The sequence below is a fragment of the Ciona robusta genome, chromosome 7, assembly GCF_009617815.1.
Source record: "Ciona robusta chromosome 7, ASM961781v2".
In the NCBI taxonomy this organism is placed as follows: domain Eukaryota; kingdom Metazoa; phylum Chordata; class Ascidiacea; order Phlebobranchia; family Cionidae; genus Ciona; species Ciona robusta.
In genome coordinates this window covers 8,637,108-8,650,179 of record NC_143241.1, presented here as the reverse complement: position 1 = coordinate 8,650,179, position 13,072 = coordinate 8,637,108, and the positions used below count along the sequence as shown (strand labels likewise).

General features: G+C 38.9%; 1 protein-coding gene and 1 pseudogene across 2 annotated transcripts; both read right to left on the bottom strand.

Moving 5' to 3' along the window:
- Window positions 1–2,473: 2,473 nt before the first annotated feature.
- On the bottom strand, window positions 2,474–5,070 carry LOC149734512 (cyclin-K pseudogene; annotated as a pseudogene). Its single transcript, XR_016385312.1, has 3 exons — window positions 4,993–5,070; window positions 4,863–4,936; window positions 2,474–4,355 (listed from the first exon to the last, which is right to left on the bottom strand). The product of XR_016385312.1 is annotated as a cyclin-K pseudogene (transcript).
- Window positions 5,071–6,726: 1,656 nt separating this feature from the next.
- On the bottom strand, window positions 6,727–11,487 carry LOC149734511 (mitochondrial fission regulator 2-like). The gene is given in 10 exon segments (XM_089881104.1): window positions 6,727–6,909; window positions 7,206–7,345; window positions 7,348–7,388; window positions 7,811–7,911; window positions 8,333–8,434; window positions 8,437–8,534; window positions 9,392–9,591; window positions 10,083–10,184; window positions 10,651–10,748; window positions 11,332–11,487. Coding segments are annotated over 10 exon segments (960 nt in total). The 5' UTR covers window positions 11,356–11,487; the 3' UTR covers window positions 6,727–6,855.
- Window positions 11,488–13,072: the final 1,585 nt, after the last annotated feature.

The following is a 13,072-nucleotide window of genomic DNA, read 5'->3' as shown; positions in this document are numbered from 1 at the left end:
ATACACAAGACACACATGGTGTATTCATACACCTCATGCTCACTGTTGAGTTATAACAGGGGTGTCTTCTTATACACCAGACACATATGGTGTATTCATACACCTCATGCTCACTGTCGAGTTATAACATGAGTGTCTTCTCATACACCAGACACACATGGTGTATTCATACACCTCATGCTCTCTGTTGAGTTATAACATGGGTGTCTTCTTATACAAACTGACACACATGGTGTATTCATACACCTCATGCTCACTGTCGAGTTATAACATGGGTGTCTTTTATACACCAGACATACATGATGTATTCATACACCCCATGCTCACTGTTGAGTTATAACATGGGTGTCTTCTTATACAACTGACACACATGGTGTATTCATACACCTCATGCTCACTGTCGAGTTATAACATGGGTGTCTTCTTATACACCAGACACACATGGTGTATTCATACACCTCATGCTCACTGTCGAGTTATAACAGGGGTGTCATCTTATACACCAGACACACATGGCGTATTCATACACCTCATGCTCACTGTCCAGTTATAACATGGGTGTCTTCTTATACACCAGACACACATGGTGTATTCATACACCTCATGCTCACTGTCCAGTTATAACATGAGTGTCTTCTTATACACCAGACACACATGGTGTATTCATACACCTCATGCTCACTGTCCAGTTATAACATGGGTATCTTCTTATACACCAGACACACATGGTGTATTCATACACCTCATGCTCACTGTCCAGTTATAACATGGGTGTCTTCTTATACACCAGACACACATGGTGCATTCATACACCTCATGCTCACTGTCCAGTTATAACATGGGTGTCTTCTTATACACCAGACACACATGGTGTATTCATACACCTCATGCTCACTGTCCAGTTATAACATGGGTGTCTTCTTATACACCAGACATACATGGTGTATTCATACACCTCATGCTTACTGTCCAGTTATAACATGGGTGTCTTCTTATACACCAGACACACATGGTGTATTCATACACCTCATGCTCACTGTTGAGTTATAACATGGGTGTCATCTTATACATCAGACACATATGGTGTATTCATACACCCCATGCTCACTGTTGAGTTATAACATGGGTGTCTTCTTATACACCAGACACACATGGTGTATTAATACACCTTATGCTCACTGTTGAGTTATAACACAGGTGTCTTCTTACACACCAGCCACACATGGTGTACTCATACACCTCATGCTCGCTGTCCAGTTATAACATGGGTATCTTCTTATACACCAGACACACATGGTGTATTCATACACCTCATGCTCACTGTCCAGTTATAACATGGGTGTCTTCTTATACACCAGACACACATGGTGCATTCATACACCTCATGCTCACTGTCCAGTTATAACATGGGTGTCTTCTTATACACCAGACACACATGGTATATTCATACACCTCATGCTCACTGTTGAGTTATAACACAGGTGTCTTCTTATACACCAGACACACATGGTGTATTCATACACCTCATGCTCACTGTTGAGTTATAACATGGGTGTCATCTTATACATCAGACACATATGGTGTATTAATACACCTTATGCTCACTGTTGAGTTATAACACAGGTGTCTTCTTATACACCAGCCACACATGGTGTACTCATACACCTCATGCTCGCTGTCCAGTTATAACATGGATGTCTTCTTATACACTAGACACACATGGTGTGTTCATACACCTCATGTTCACTGTTGAGTTATAACATGGATGTCTTCTTATACACCAGACACACATGGTGTATTAATACACCTCATGCTCAATGTCGAGTTATAACATGGATGTCTTCTCATGTTTGACAACTATGAGTGTAACTGTATTTTATCAATGTCACCCCATGCACCCCTGGCCCTACCAATAGACAGTCGACAGACACCACTGTATTACATGCATATACCCCATGTTCGAACTATCCATTGCAAAAATGAAGTTAAATTCATAGAAATCTTGTAACTTGACTTTCCTCGAGCGACAATCCTCCACATAATGGTAGATGTCATGTGACTGCATGCATGAGCGACCTCGGGGGTTAGGGGGGTCACCAGCGCTAATCGACGACGTCCCGGCGCTCTCAACTCTCCACTAGAGGGATTCATAAGTTTATCTTTTTTAATTAATATCGATTTTAATATTTTGCAAATTGAACCAAACATTTTACTTGCTAAGTGGGAAAGATATGTTGCTTTACAAAATACTAGTGTCATAATTTTACGAATGCAAAAAACATTAATTTTCAATGTTTTGCATGTTATAAATTTGAATAAGCCTTTTTTTGGCTAACAGAAACAGATTATTGGAATTTAATAATTAAAGTTTACTTTCTTCAACTGTTTTTTTTCGGTATTGTAAAGAATAGACAAGTTAGTTTAACTATAAATTTCCTTTCAATATCCCTTGCATGAAAACCTGTGAAAAAAATAACTTTCAAATTTGAAGTTTTATTCAAAACAAACCAAATTTGTCGAAACAGTTTCACAGATATAAAGACAATGACGTTTATGATGTGACCACGCATCATAATAGCTGTTATTGGTTGCCAATTGAAATTATGAAGTAATAATTATCTTGTGTTAACCCAATGTAAACACGTTGAAAAAAATTTGGTCAAAATTTGTATTATTTGCAAAAACGTTTCGAATAAAATTATTGAAATGAAAGAAAAATAGAAATTATATGTTTGTGGGGAATGTGGCAGTGGGTTTCTTGATTCAACAAAATCGCCAAACATTTTAAAATGCAGGGGATGCACGGATTGTAACACAATCTCTTGAAATATTTATCTCATTGGTTGTTTATGGTTTAACACGGTGAAGGAAATTCTGGGGTTTGCTTGCCTACCCTGCCCTCCCAGGTTTGTTGCCTATCCATGATTTGAATCTATGGCCATTGTTGGGTCGGGTTCGTTTCCCTTCGTCCAGTGATTCTAACGGTTGCAAGTCCTGTAGGGGCTTGGTTCATTCCACTGTATGCAGGGGGGTAGGCTTTATTCTGCTGGTACATTTCAGGGGTAGTGAATTGGTGGTAATTGCCATCGTATGAGCCGGGGTACTGGGGGAAGGGTTGACGCTGTGGGGCTGGGGGGGTTGGAGGGGCTATAGGGGTTGTGGGGGTGCAGGGTTGGTGTAGTTTGGTATCTGTGGCACAAAACCAGCTTTCTGCTGCATAAAGTAAGCGCTCTGATCGCTGGAAGTTGCGTATTGATATTGGTTGTTGAAATATACTGGCACTTCAGCCGTTGTGGTTGATGGTGTTGGGATATTGACGCTCGGAGCTCCTTTTTCTATCGTGCCATGATCCTGTGTGTCCTCTGTCTCCATGGCAACGACCTCCGTGTTTGACGAGGATCGTCTGGAGGATTGGGATGTGGATGTTGGTTTTGGTTGCGATGTTTTGGAAGGATGGTGTGGTTTCTTGGCTGAGGGGTGGCTGGATTTAGATTTAACTTTATGTGACTCACTGCGGGAACTTTTTGATGCCGTTTCGCTTTTGTCAGAATCAACCGGCGTTTTCGGCCGTTTTGATTTATTCGATGGAGTCTTTCCCTTTGAGTGTGGGTATTGGTCAAGCACTTGGTGGCAAATATCCTCAAGGAGTTCCATGCTGATGTCGTCGATAAACTGCTCCCACCAACGTCCTCTGTTGTACGCCCAATCCTGGGGTTCAAACTTACACAAACGCCCGGCAAGGTGCATGACGGCAACCGCTACAATGGCTGGCTCCCATTGAAGGCACAGAGTCGTGTAGAAACTATCGTTTATGAAGATCCAAGACATTTGTACCAACTTTTTCAATCTTCGCACGATCTCCCTTTAGTTTCTTAGCATATTGTAACATGTATTTATAAGGATGTTCAACTGTCAGATCAAACTTGATGGTTGGAGCAAAAACTTTCTCGAATGTTAAAACTTCTTCTTTTGGGTCGTTTCCAACTGTACAAATTGTGCTTCATTTAGCAGACCTCGCGCTACTTTTATTAAATCTTTGCATTTCTTTGGCGTTTCTTCCACCTTCCCAGCCAGAAACAAACAACAAGTTGCTGTGATATGGCGAGGAAACTTCTTGAACGAATGAAACATGTAGAAACGATGGAAGAACACGATCCCGGTTGCTATGGTATCGTGATGCAACCCCATTCTCGTCCCCATGTCGAATATAAACCTCGGACCTTCGCGACGATACCGACCCTCCGTTTCCGGGTTTACCCCGTCGAGAAACGACGGCGTTTTCTTCAAATCCGCTTTATCATAATACCAACACGGGCTCGTGATCTTGTGTTTTATCTTCGGTTTCTCCATTGTTCCTTCATAAAGCAGGTTGTTTGTTAATAATGTTACAACGAATTCCAAATCTTCTTTTTTTTAAGTTCTTCGATTTTAATTAAAATTAATGAAAGTAAAAACAGGTTTTGTAAAAGTAAAACTATCTTTTCAATCTGCAATGCCAGCAGTTCCATTTGAGACAGCGAGAATATGTAAAAAGTGTAAAAAATTGAATCGCTTTTCGGGTGCGTGCGCAATTTTTAAAAACTTTAAAAGAATGCTCTCCAATTATCATAATTTGTACACTGGATAATATATCAACAGTCAACTAAACATACGGAACGATCGCAACATTCTTATTCCGTAAAGAAGTCTACATAGACTTGACGTTATTATGACCAAACCCTAAGTTGGTGACAGTGTGATAATGTTACAGAAATTCTTAAAAATTTGCGCCATGCATAGTTTACCGGGTTCATGTCATATACGGCCTTGCACCGACAGCCCGCATAAGGTCTCACAATATCCAAATAAACCAGAATTCTCACCTGTTTTTCGACTCCACGCGTTGCAACCAAGTGTTTAAAGCAAGCTTCAGCTATCGGTGATCGACACGTATTCCCTGTGGTTTAAATTCTAAAACTCACTAACTATAGATATTGTTACGACATAACTCACCGAAGCAAACGAACAAAACGCTCTTTTTCTCCATGACGTCACAATCGCATTAAAATTTAAAAATGCTGAGTCAGGTTACGCTTCAATAATTTGCATTGAAATCTAACAAACGTTTTAAAGTGGGGAGTTTCCAACATTTATGACTCAGTTAGGTTAAAAATTACCAAAAGAATGCAAGACACTCAAAAAGTCCATACGACCGAACCTTAAACCATTTGACCTCCAACCATTTATTTATAAATCCAGAGCACTAACCTCTAACGGTCTAATGAATCTGTCCATTTGTCCGGCGCCGTGGTATAGTGGTTAGCGCGCCTGCCTGTAACCCAGAGGTAATGGGTTCAAGGCTCGATGCTGCTACCATTGTGAGCGTATGTGTCCTTGGGCAAGACACTTAACGGCAATTGCTCCAACCCAGTGGTTACTAATGGGTTGTCTAAATTATCAGAAATACATAAAAAAAAGAAAAAAATAATTACCCACAAAGTAACATACATGGTAACTCGTAAGCTGGCACGAGGTGTTAAACCCGTGTGATAACGACTGTCGTTTTCCGGCCACGCGAGGATAAAGTAAGTTACATTCATTCATTCATTCATTCATTCATTCATTCATAACCATTCACCCCAACTATTAACATGTAAGCTACCAACTTCAGCTTTAATCTCATCATTCAAACCCATAGCCTACCGTTTCTATGGAATCTTTTTCACTCTACCATAATAGTACACCAGTCACCAAGCCCATTGTCATATCTGATGCTTATTGTTATTAATGTTTTCAGCCCAATGTTATATCATTGTCCATTGTTATACAGTAGGGTGCGGAAGATGGGACACTTTTTATTCTATTTTCCTGTCTCATTGTGTGGTAAACAATAAGAACATTTAAAGAATAATAAACCGTATCCTGACAACTCCTATAGGTCGTTAACTGTTTAAAACACAATCAGAATATTTGAATAGGTCCGGCGCCGTGGCGTAGTGGTTAGCGCGCCTGCCTGTAACCATTAGGTAATTGGTTCAAGGCTCGACGCTGCTACCATTGTGGGCGTATGTGTCCTTGGGCAAGACACTTAACGGCAATTGCTCCAACCCAGTGGTTACTAATGGGTTGTCTAAATTATCAGCCATACATAAAAAAAATGAAAAAATTCCCAAAAAAATAATCACCCACAAAGTAACATACATGGTAACTCGTAAGCTGGCACGAGGTGTTAAACCCGTGTGATAACGACTGTCGTTTTCCGGCCACGCGAGGATAAAGTAAGTTACATTCATTCATTCATTCATTCATTCATAACCATTCACCCAACTATTAACATGTAAGCTACCAACTTCAGCTTTAATCTCATCATTCAAACCCATAGCCTACCGTTTCTATGGAATCTTTTTCACTCTACCATAATAGTACACCAGTCACCAAGCCCATTGTCATATCTGATGCTTATTGTTATTATTGTTTTCAGCCCAATGTTATATCATTGTCCATTGTTATACAGTAGGGTGTGGAAGATAGGACACTTTTTATTCTATTTTCCTGTCTCATTGTGTGGTAAACAATAAGAGCATTTAAAGAATAATAAACCGTATCCTCACGACTCCTATAGGTCGTTAATTGTTTAAAACACAATCAGAATATTTTAATATTATGTGCTAAAGGTGTCCCATCTACCCCACTTTACAATATTGTTATAAGCCATTTTTATAACATTAAACACAACAAATTATAATATCTGATGCTAAAACACAAAATTTATTATGACGAAATAAAACGATGGCAGCCAACACTCCAGCACCAACTCGTGAAAAATATTGCGATAAAATGGGCATGCAATGTGGAATGGAACTGTTAATGTTATTTCTATGATACAACGTCGTTTACTTGCGCTCGCTTCTTCAGCAAATGCTGCCCGAACTGTGGAAAATGAGTGAAATAGAAATTTAAAAAAATATTTTTAACTTTTTATGAACAAAAAAACAAAAAAAAAATCTGTTAAAAGTTTAAATACAAATATTTAAACCAGTGTTTTTTCCAATTTTTACATTTATATTGCTAACATACATGGTTTTATGCTCTTTCAGAGATACCCAACACCCATGGGGTTCTGTTTTACAGTAATTACGTCTGTTTAGGATAAACAAGTTACAATCATTCATGCCCACAAATATAGGCATTTATGACATCACAGAGCATATAGTTACACAACAGACCTTAGGAGGAGAATCCTCCCACTCTTTATCTTTGCTCCTCCTTGGCTCCGGGGAATCGCTGGGCGAATCGCATCGCTTGCGGTGGGCGAACTTTTTACGCAACGCAGCGGCTATAAAAGCAGCGGGGTCTGCAGCGTTGGGTTCGGTGAGGGTTTCTTGTTTGTGGGGGTTCCCCCAGGGGACCTGGTTGACAATCATCGATTGAGTAAAGAATCCCCTAATCGGGGGTTAAGAAAATTGCAAAACAAACTACAAATTTAGGTCTGTAGTGAATCTTTTTCGCTTGTTTTGTGATTTTAAAAGGCTGACTTTAAATTGTCAATCTGTGCCATGTAAAAGCCCACATACAACCATAATAATAGCAATGTCAAGCCTTAAAATCATACAATTATAAACAAGGGGATCTTAGCTATTTTTTTCTGAAGTGGATCTTAGCTATTTTTTTGTGAACTTAAAGCAACCATGTTTAATCTGCTACAAGACCTGGCAGCAACAACATATAAACAAACAGTAGGGTTACAAAGTGTCAACAAAACAATAACCTTGACTTGGTTTCACTAATTTTCACAAGTGTTTATATTAGTAATAAAACAGCCATATCCCACCTTGTAACGGACTTTAGTTTAACTTTATGAAGATCTTTCAAAACGTCGCACATAGATATCGGACCTCTTGATTGGCTGGGCTCACAATTAGTGGACGAGGCCTTGAAATAAGTTTTGTCAGTTTTTACTCAAACTACAACCAACAACAACAACAACTCTTATACAGGGGATAGAAACATGCGATCAAATTAATATAGTAGGGTGAGGTAGAATGGGACACTTTACACATAATATCCAAGTATCCAGTTCGTGTTTTAAATAATTAACAACGGTCTACCAGGGCCGTGATGATACGGTTATACAATCTTTAAATGTCTTTTGTTTACTAGCAAATAGGACAAGAAACAGAATGAAAAGGCGTCCCATCTTCCTCCACCCTACCATACAACAATTACAATACCAAGGAAATTACGACATAAACTCAGTTTTATTAAAAGTTAATTCCCCAACACTAAATTTCCATTTTTTAGCCCGGCTACACTACTTAAACCTTATGACAGAAACACCGAACATTAACATTACCTTCCCTTGCTTCCGCTGCCTGATCAACTCAGCCACCGATAACTGAGGTTTTGATGCTGATGGTGTGGTGGGGGGTGGGGGAGGCGGGGGCGGTGGGGCATACATGGTGGGGGGATTCCCGGGGGTGGGGGTGCTTTTATTGGGGTGGAAGAAGACGCGGGCTCTCCAGCACAGCTTATGGTCGAGTTGAAACTCGTGGAAACTGAAAAAAACATTTTTATAAAAAAGTTTTGTCATTTTTCATTAAAAAACAGCGCAGAATCGAATGTTCTAGGTTTGAGTAATGGCCAACTCTGACCTAAATCCCAGGTTCCATGGCGTGCCTTACTGTAGAACCTCACCCATATAGAATATAATGTGTATATACAATGTTGGGGTAATGGGCCAACTCTGACCTAAATCCCAGGTTCCATGGCGTGCCTTACTGTAGGACCTCACCCATATAGAATATAATGTGCATATACAATGTTGGGGTAATGGGCCAACTCTGGTCTAAATCTCAGGTCCCATGGCATACCTCACTGTAGGACCTCACCCATATAGAATATAATGTGTATATACAATGTTGGGGTAATGGGCCAACTCTGACCTAAATCCCAGGTTCCATGGCGTGCCTTACTGTAGGACCTCACCCATATAGAATATAATGTGCATATACAATGTTGGGGTAATGGGCCAACTCTGGTCTAAATCTCAGGTCCCATGGCATACCTCACTGTAGGACCTCACCCATATAGAATATAATGTGTATATACAATGTTGGGGTAATGGGCCAACTCTGACCTAAATCCCAGGTCCCATGGCGTGCCTCACTGTAGGACCTCACCCATATAGAATATAATGTGCATTGATCTTAAAAAATATTTGCATGCCAACTTCTCAAGTTACGGTTTATTTATTCGTATAGATTGTGTCAACAGTGTTCCAATTGCATTTCTACAGCGGTGGGCAGACTACATATTTCACAAAGCGGACACGTATATTATATTGGTGTGGGCATACATATTATATATATATAGATATATGGCCGAGTGGATATCATATTTGTGTGCAACTTACGATCTGTTTGTTGTTTAGTTTGGTTAGACACGAGCATCGCAATTTGTGAACGTAGCATCGACAACTCGTCCTCTAACGCTGTGATCTTCGTTTCCATGGTATCGGGGGGTAGTGATGTCATCGACGATGATGTCATAATAGTGGTGTCTGGTTGTTTCGATATTTCTTTCAAATCTTCGCAAGATTGCGAACGTCCGAAGCTGAACATAGAAATAATAAATATGTATCAATATATAAACTGTTACAGTCAAAAGTGCTGAAGATGTAATACAAAGATAAAATTAGAAAATATTGGGTTTAACAAAAACTAGGATATTGTGTTGACAACACGTTGTAGTGGGTTGCTGGGCAACAATGTTTATTGTGATGTAATAAAACCTTGAAAATATTAGTTATATAACAAGGTTTATTTACTGTTTCATTATCTGTGTATAAAAAAAATGATTATTTTAATAAAATCTGGTAGAAAATAAGCAAGTAAAAATATTATTTGTAGCTGTTATTCTAATTTTGAAACTTGAATATATTTAATATAAAAATCAACAGATCAAACCAAGCTTATATTTCCAACTGCCGTCAATATAATACCTTAACAATCACATTACAAAATAGATGTTTCTAACTGCTGTACATTGGTAGCGTTTTCAATACAAATCACTTTAATATCAATTGTGCCACAAACCACACTTACACGTCCGGAATATCTATGAGTTGACAAATATCGGACAACGAGAACAAAGTTTTCCGTTGGTCATCATCGATTAACCGAGCTCCGTTAGGTAGAATCTCAAATCTGAACATAAAAACAACATTTCATTATAAATACAAGTGATACAACCAACTTTAAATAAAGAAGATGAAGCTAGAGCCTTGGTATTAGTCCTGTACACAAGTAATGGACCAACTCTGGTCTGCGTCCAAGACACCTAAATAATGCTACCATTGTGGGCGTATGTTCTTGTGCAAGACACTTAACTTTAATTGCTACAACCCAGTGGTTTTGCCAATTTTCAGCCATACAGAAAACAATCACCCACAAAGTTACATACGTGGTAACTTGTAAGCTGGCACGAGGTGTATGAAACAGAACACCCGTGTTACAACAACTGTCGTTGCCCGTCATGCGAGGATAAATAAGTTACATACATGGTAACTTGTAAGCGGGCACGAGGTGTATGAAACAGAACACCCAAGTTATAACGACTGTTGTTGCCCCGCCATGAGAGGTTTAACAACCGACAATAGAAATGACATATTACCTCGGGCGTGGGGTGATAGACAGTGGCAAGTGGGCCCCGATCATTCGGACCAAACTACGACGGTTTCCGGCCCTGACGTCATCCATTTTATTAGTATTCTGCAAAATATGGACAGGTTATTTTGGTTATATATGGCCTATAGGTTTGTAATAGAATTTGTGCAGGTTTGCTTATCCACACACTGCAATAGCTTTAGCAACTCGACTGTGGGCATGGGAGTGGCAACCATGGATAAGTCACTCAAGTTCCCACCCACGAGGACATAAATGACCAAACCAACCAAAAGTCATGTCTGCTTATCCACACACTGCAATAGCTTTAGCAGCTCGACTGTGGGCATGGGAGTGGCAACCATGGATAAGTCACTCAAGTTCCCACCCACGAGGATATAAATGACCAAACCAACCAAAAGTCATGTCTGCTTATCCACACACTGCAATAGCTTTAGCAACCCGACTGTGGGCATGGGAGTGGCAACCATGGATAAGTCACTCAAGTTCCCACCCACGCGGATATAAATGACCAAACCAACCAAAAGTCATGTCTGCTTATCCACACACTGCAATAGCTTCAGCAACTCGACTGTGGGCATGGGAGTGGCAACCATGGATAAGTCACTCAAGTTCCCACCCACGAGGATAGAAATGTCCAACCAAAACAAAACCAACATTTTATCCAAACCTGATTTTCTTTTCCTTCGTTCATTTCAATGCTTTCACCGAAACATTATTTCAATAAAATCTAAATCTAAAAAAGAAACCACAATAATCGTTAAAATATAAACAATACTTTGGAATAAACACTTTAATACATCGCGGTCAACAGTAAAGGGCTTTGTGACGTCATAAAGGGACAACGCGAATCGCTGAAGAATAGATTTAATTATGTTTATGAGATTTCTATCCTGTATGTTTTTTCTCCCCTTTTAAAAAAAGTAATTGCACACATAAATATGCTTTAACCAATTTTGCCTAAAAGTTACAAACTATTATCCCTTCGAGTAAACCAGAGTCGTAAAAACACCAATGTATTTCCAAAGCATATATATGCTTTGGTATTTCTATGGCTCTCAAGCTAAAAATACTCTATACTACCCTTGCGTGGATAAATTCCTATAGATATTTTTACCGTTAGGTAGCGCAAGTAAGATAAATTTTTAACGAACGTTATACATACAAAAGCAATCTTGGCATTGTAATGATAGAAAGTGCCCTTTTATAAAATCTTTAGCAAATTAAAATTTTATTTATAATTTTTTCAATAGTAGATTCTTATTTTAGTACAAATATAACACTTCAGCATGGTATGCCAGTTTAAATTTCCATTGCAGCAAATATGCAAAGTGGGCAAGGGAGTGGCAACCATGGATAAGACGCTTCTGTGATTGTGGGCGTATGTGTTCTAAGACAAAAGGCTTAACACCTATTGCCGTGCATAAAAGAATCACCCACAAAGTTACATACGTGGTAACTTGTAAGCGGGTACGAGGTGTATGAAACAGAACACCCGTGTTATACTGACTGACCCCGCCACGCAAGGATAAATAAGTTACATTTATTTAATTTCCCATCTTTTCGACAAACTAAATAACCATACCAACCAAAAGTCCTGTGTTCTTACAATTAGAAAAATATCGTTTTTTTCGCGTTAACATTCCGGAACAATTGTATTTTGTTATACAACAAAGCAGTTCGATTATTCCGTCATAATCAATTCTCTATTCACCCCATTATCACGTAATAATACACCATGATATATCGTCATGACAACGCGATATTTGAACACGTGGTTACCCTGGCAACCGCAACAATAGAATAACAAACAAAAGAACATCGGGATTCGAACCCAACATTAAATCTCAAGCAAGCCACCAATTTAAGACACAATGTTGTAATTTACTTTTATTGGAATTTAAATCAAACCGAGATATTTTAAGCTCACGAATATCTTTGCACCTGAAGCGTATTTTTATCGATAGTCGTTTTCAACTTTTCATCATCGTTTTAACACAAGTTTTGTACCGGATGCCTCTGGCTTAAACTTTAATTGCTGATTTGTCGCCAAAATCTTTGCTTTTGTTTAGTTTTAAAATATTAAAATTATTTGATCTTTATGATTTCAAGGAGATAAATAAAATCTACTAGTGTATTTAACATTTAACAACGCTCTTTGAAATTCGTGAGGATTTGCTTTACAATTCTATAAATGTTCTTTGTTTGCTACGAAATGGAACGATAAAATAAAAACATGTCTCGTCTCCCATTCTTACCCCGGCTTACTATTTAACAAAGTTGAATTGAAATAACAGCCTTCAGCATGGCAACGCAACATATTTCAAACCGTTCGTTTCAAAAGCGAACCTATTTACACCCATCGCCGTGACCCTTTCAACGATTTAAATTTGACGAGTTAATCTTATATT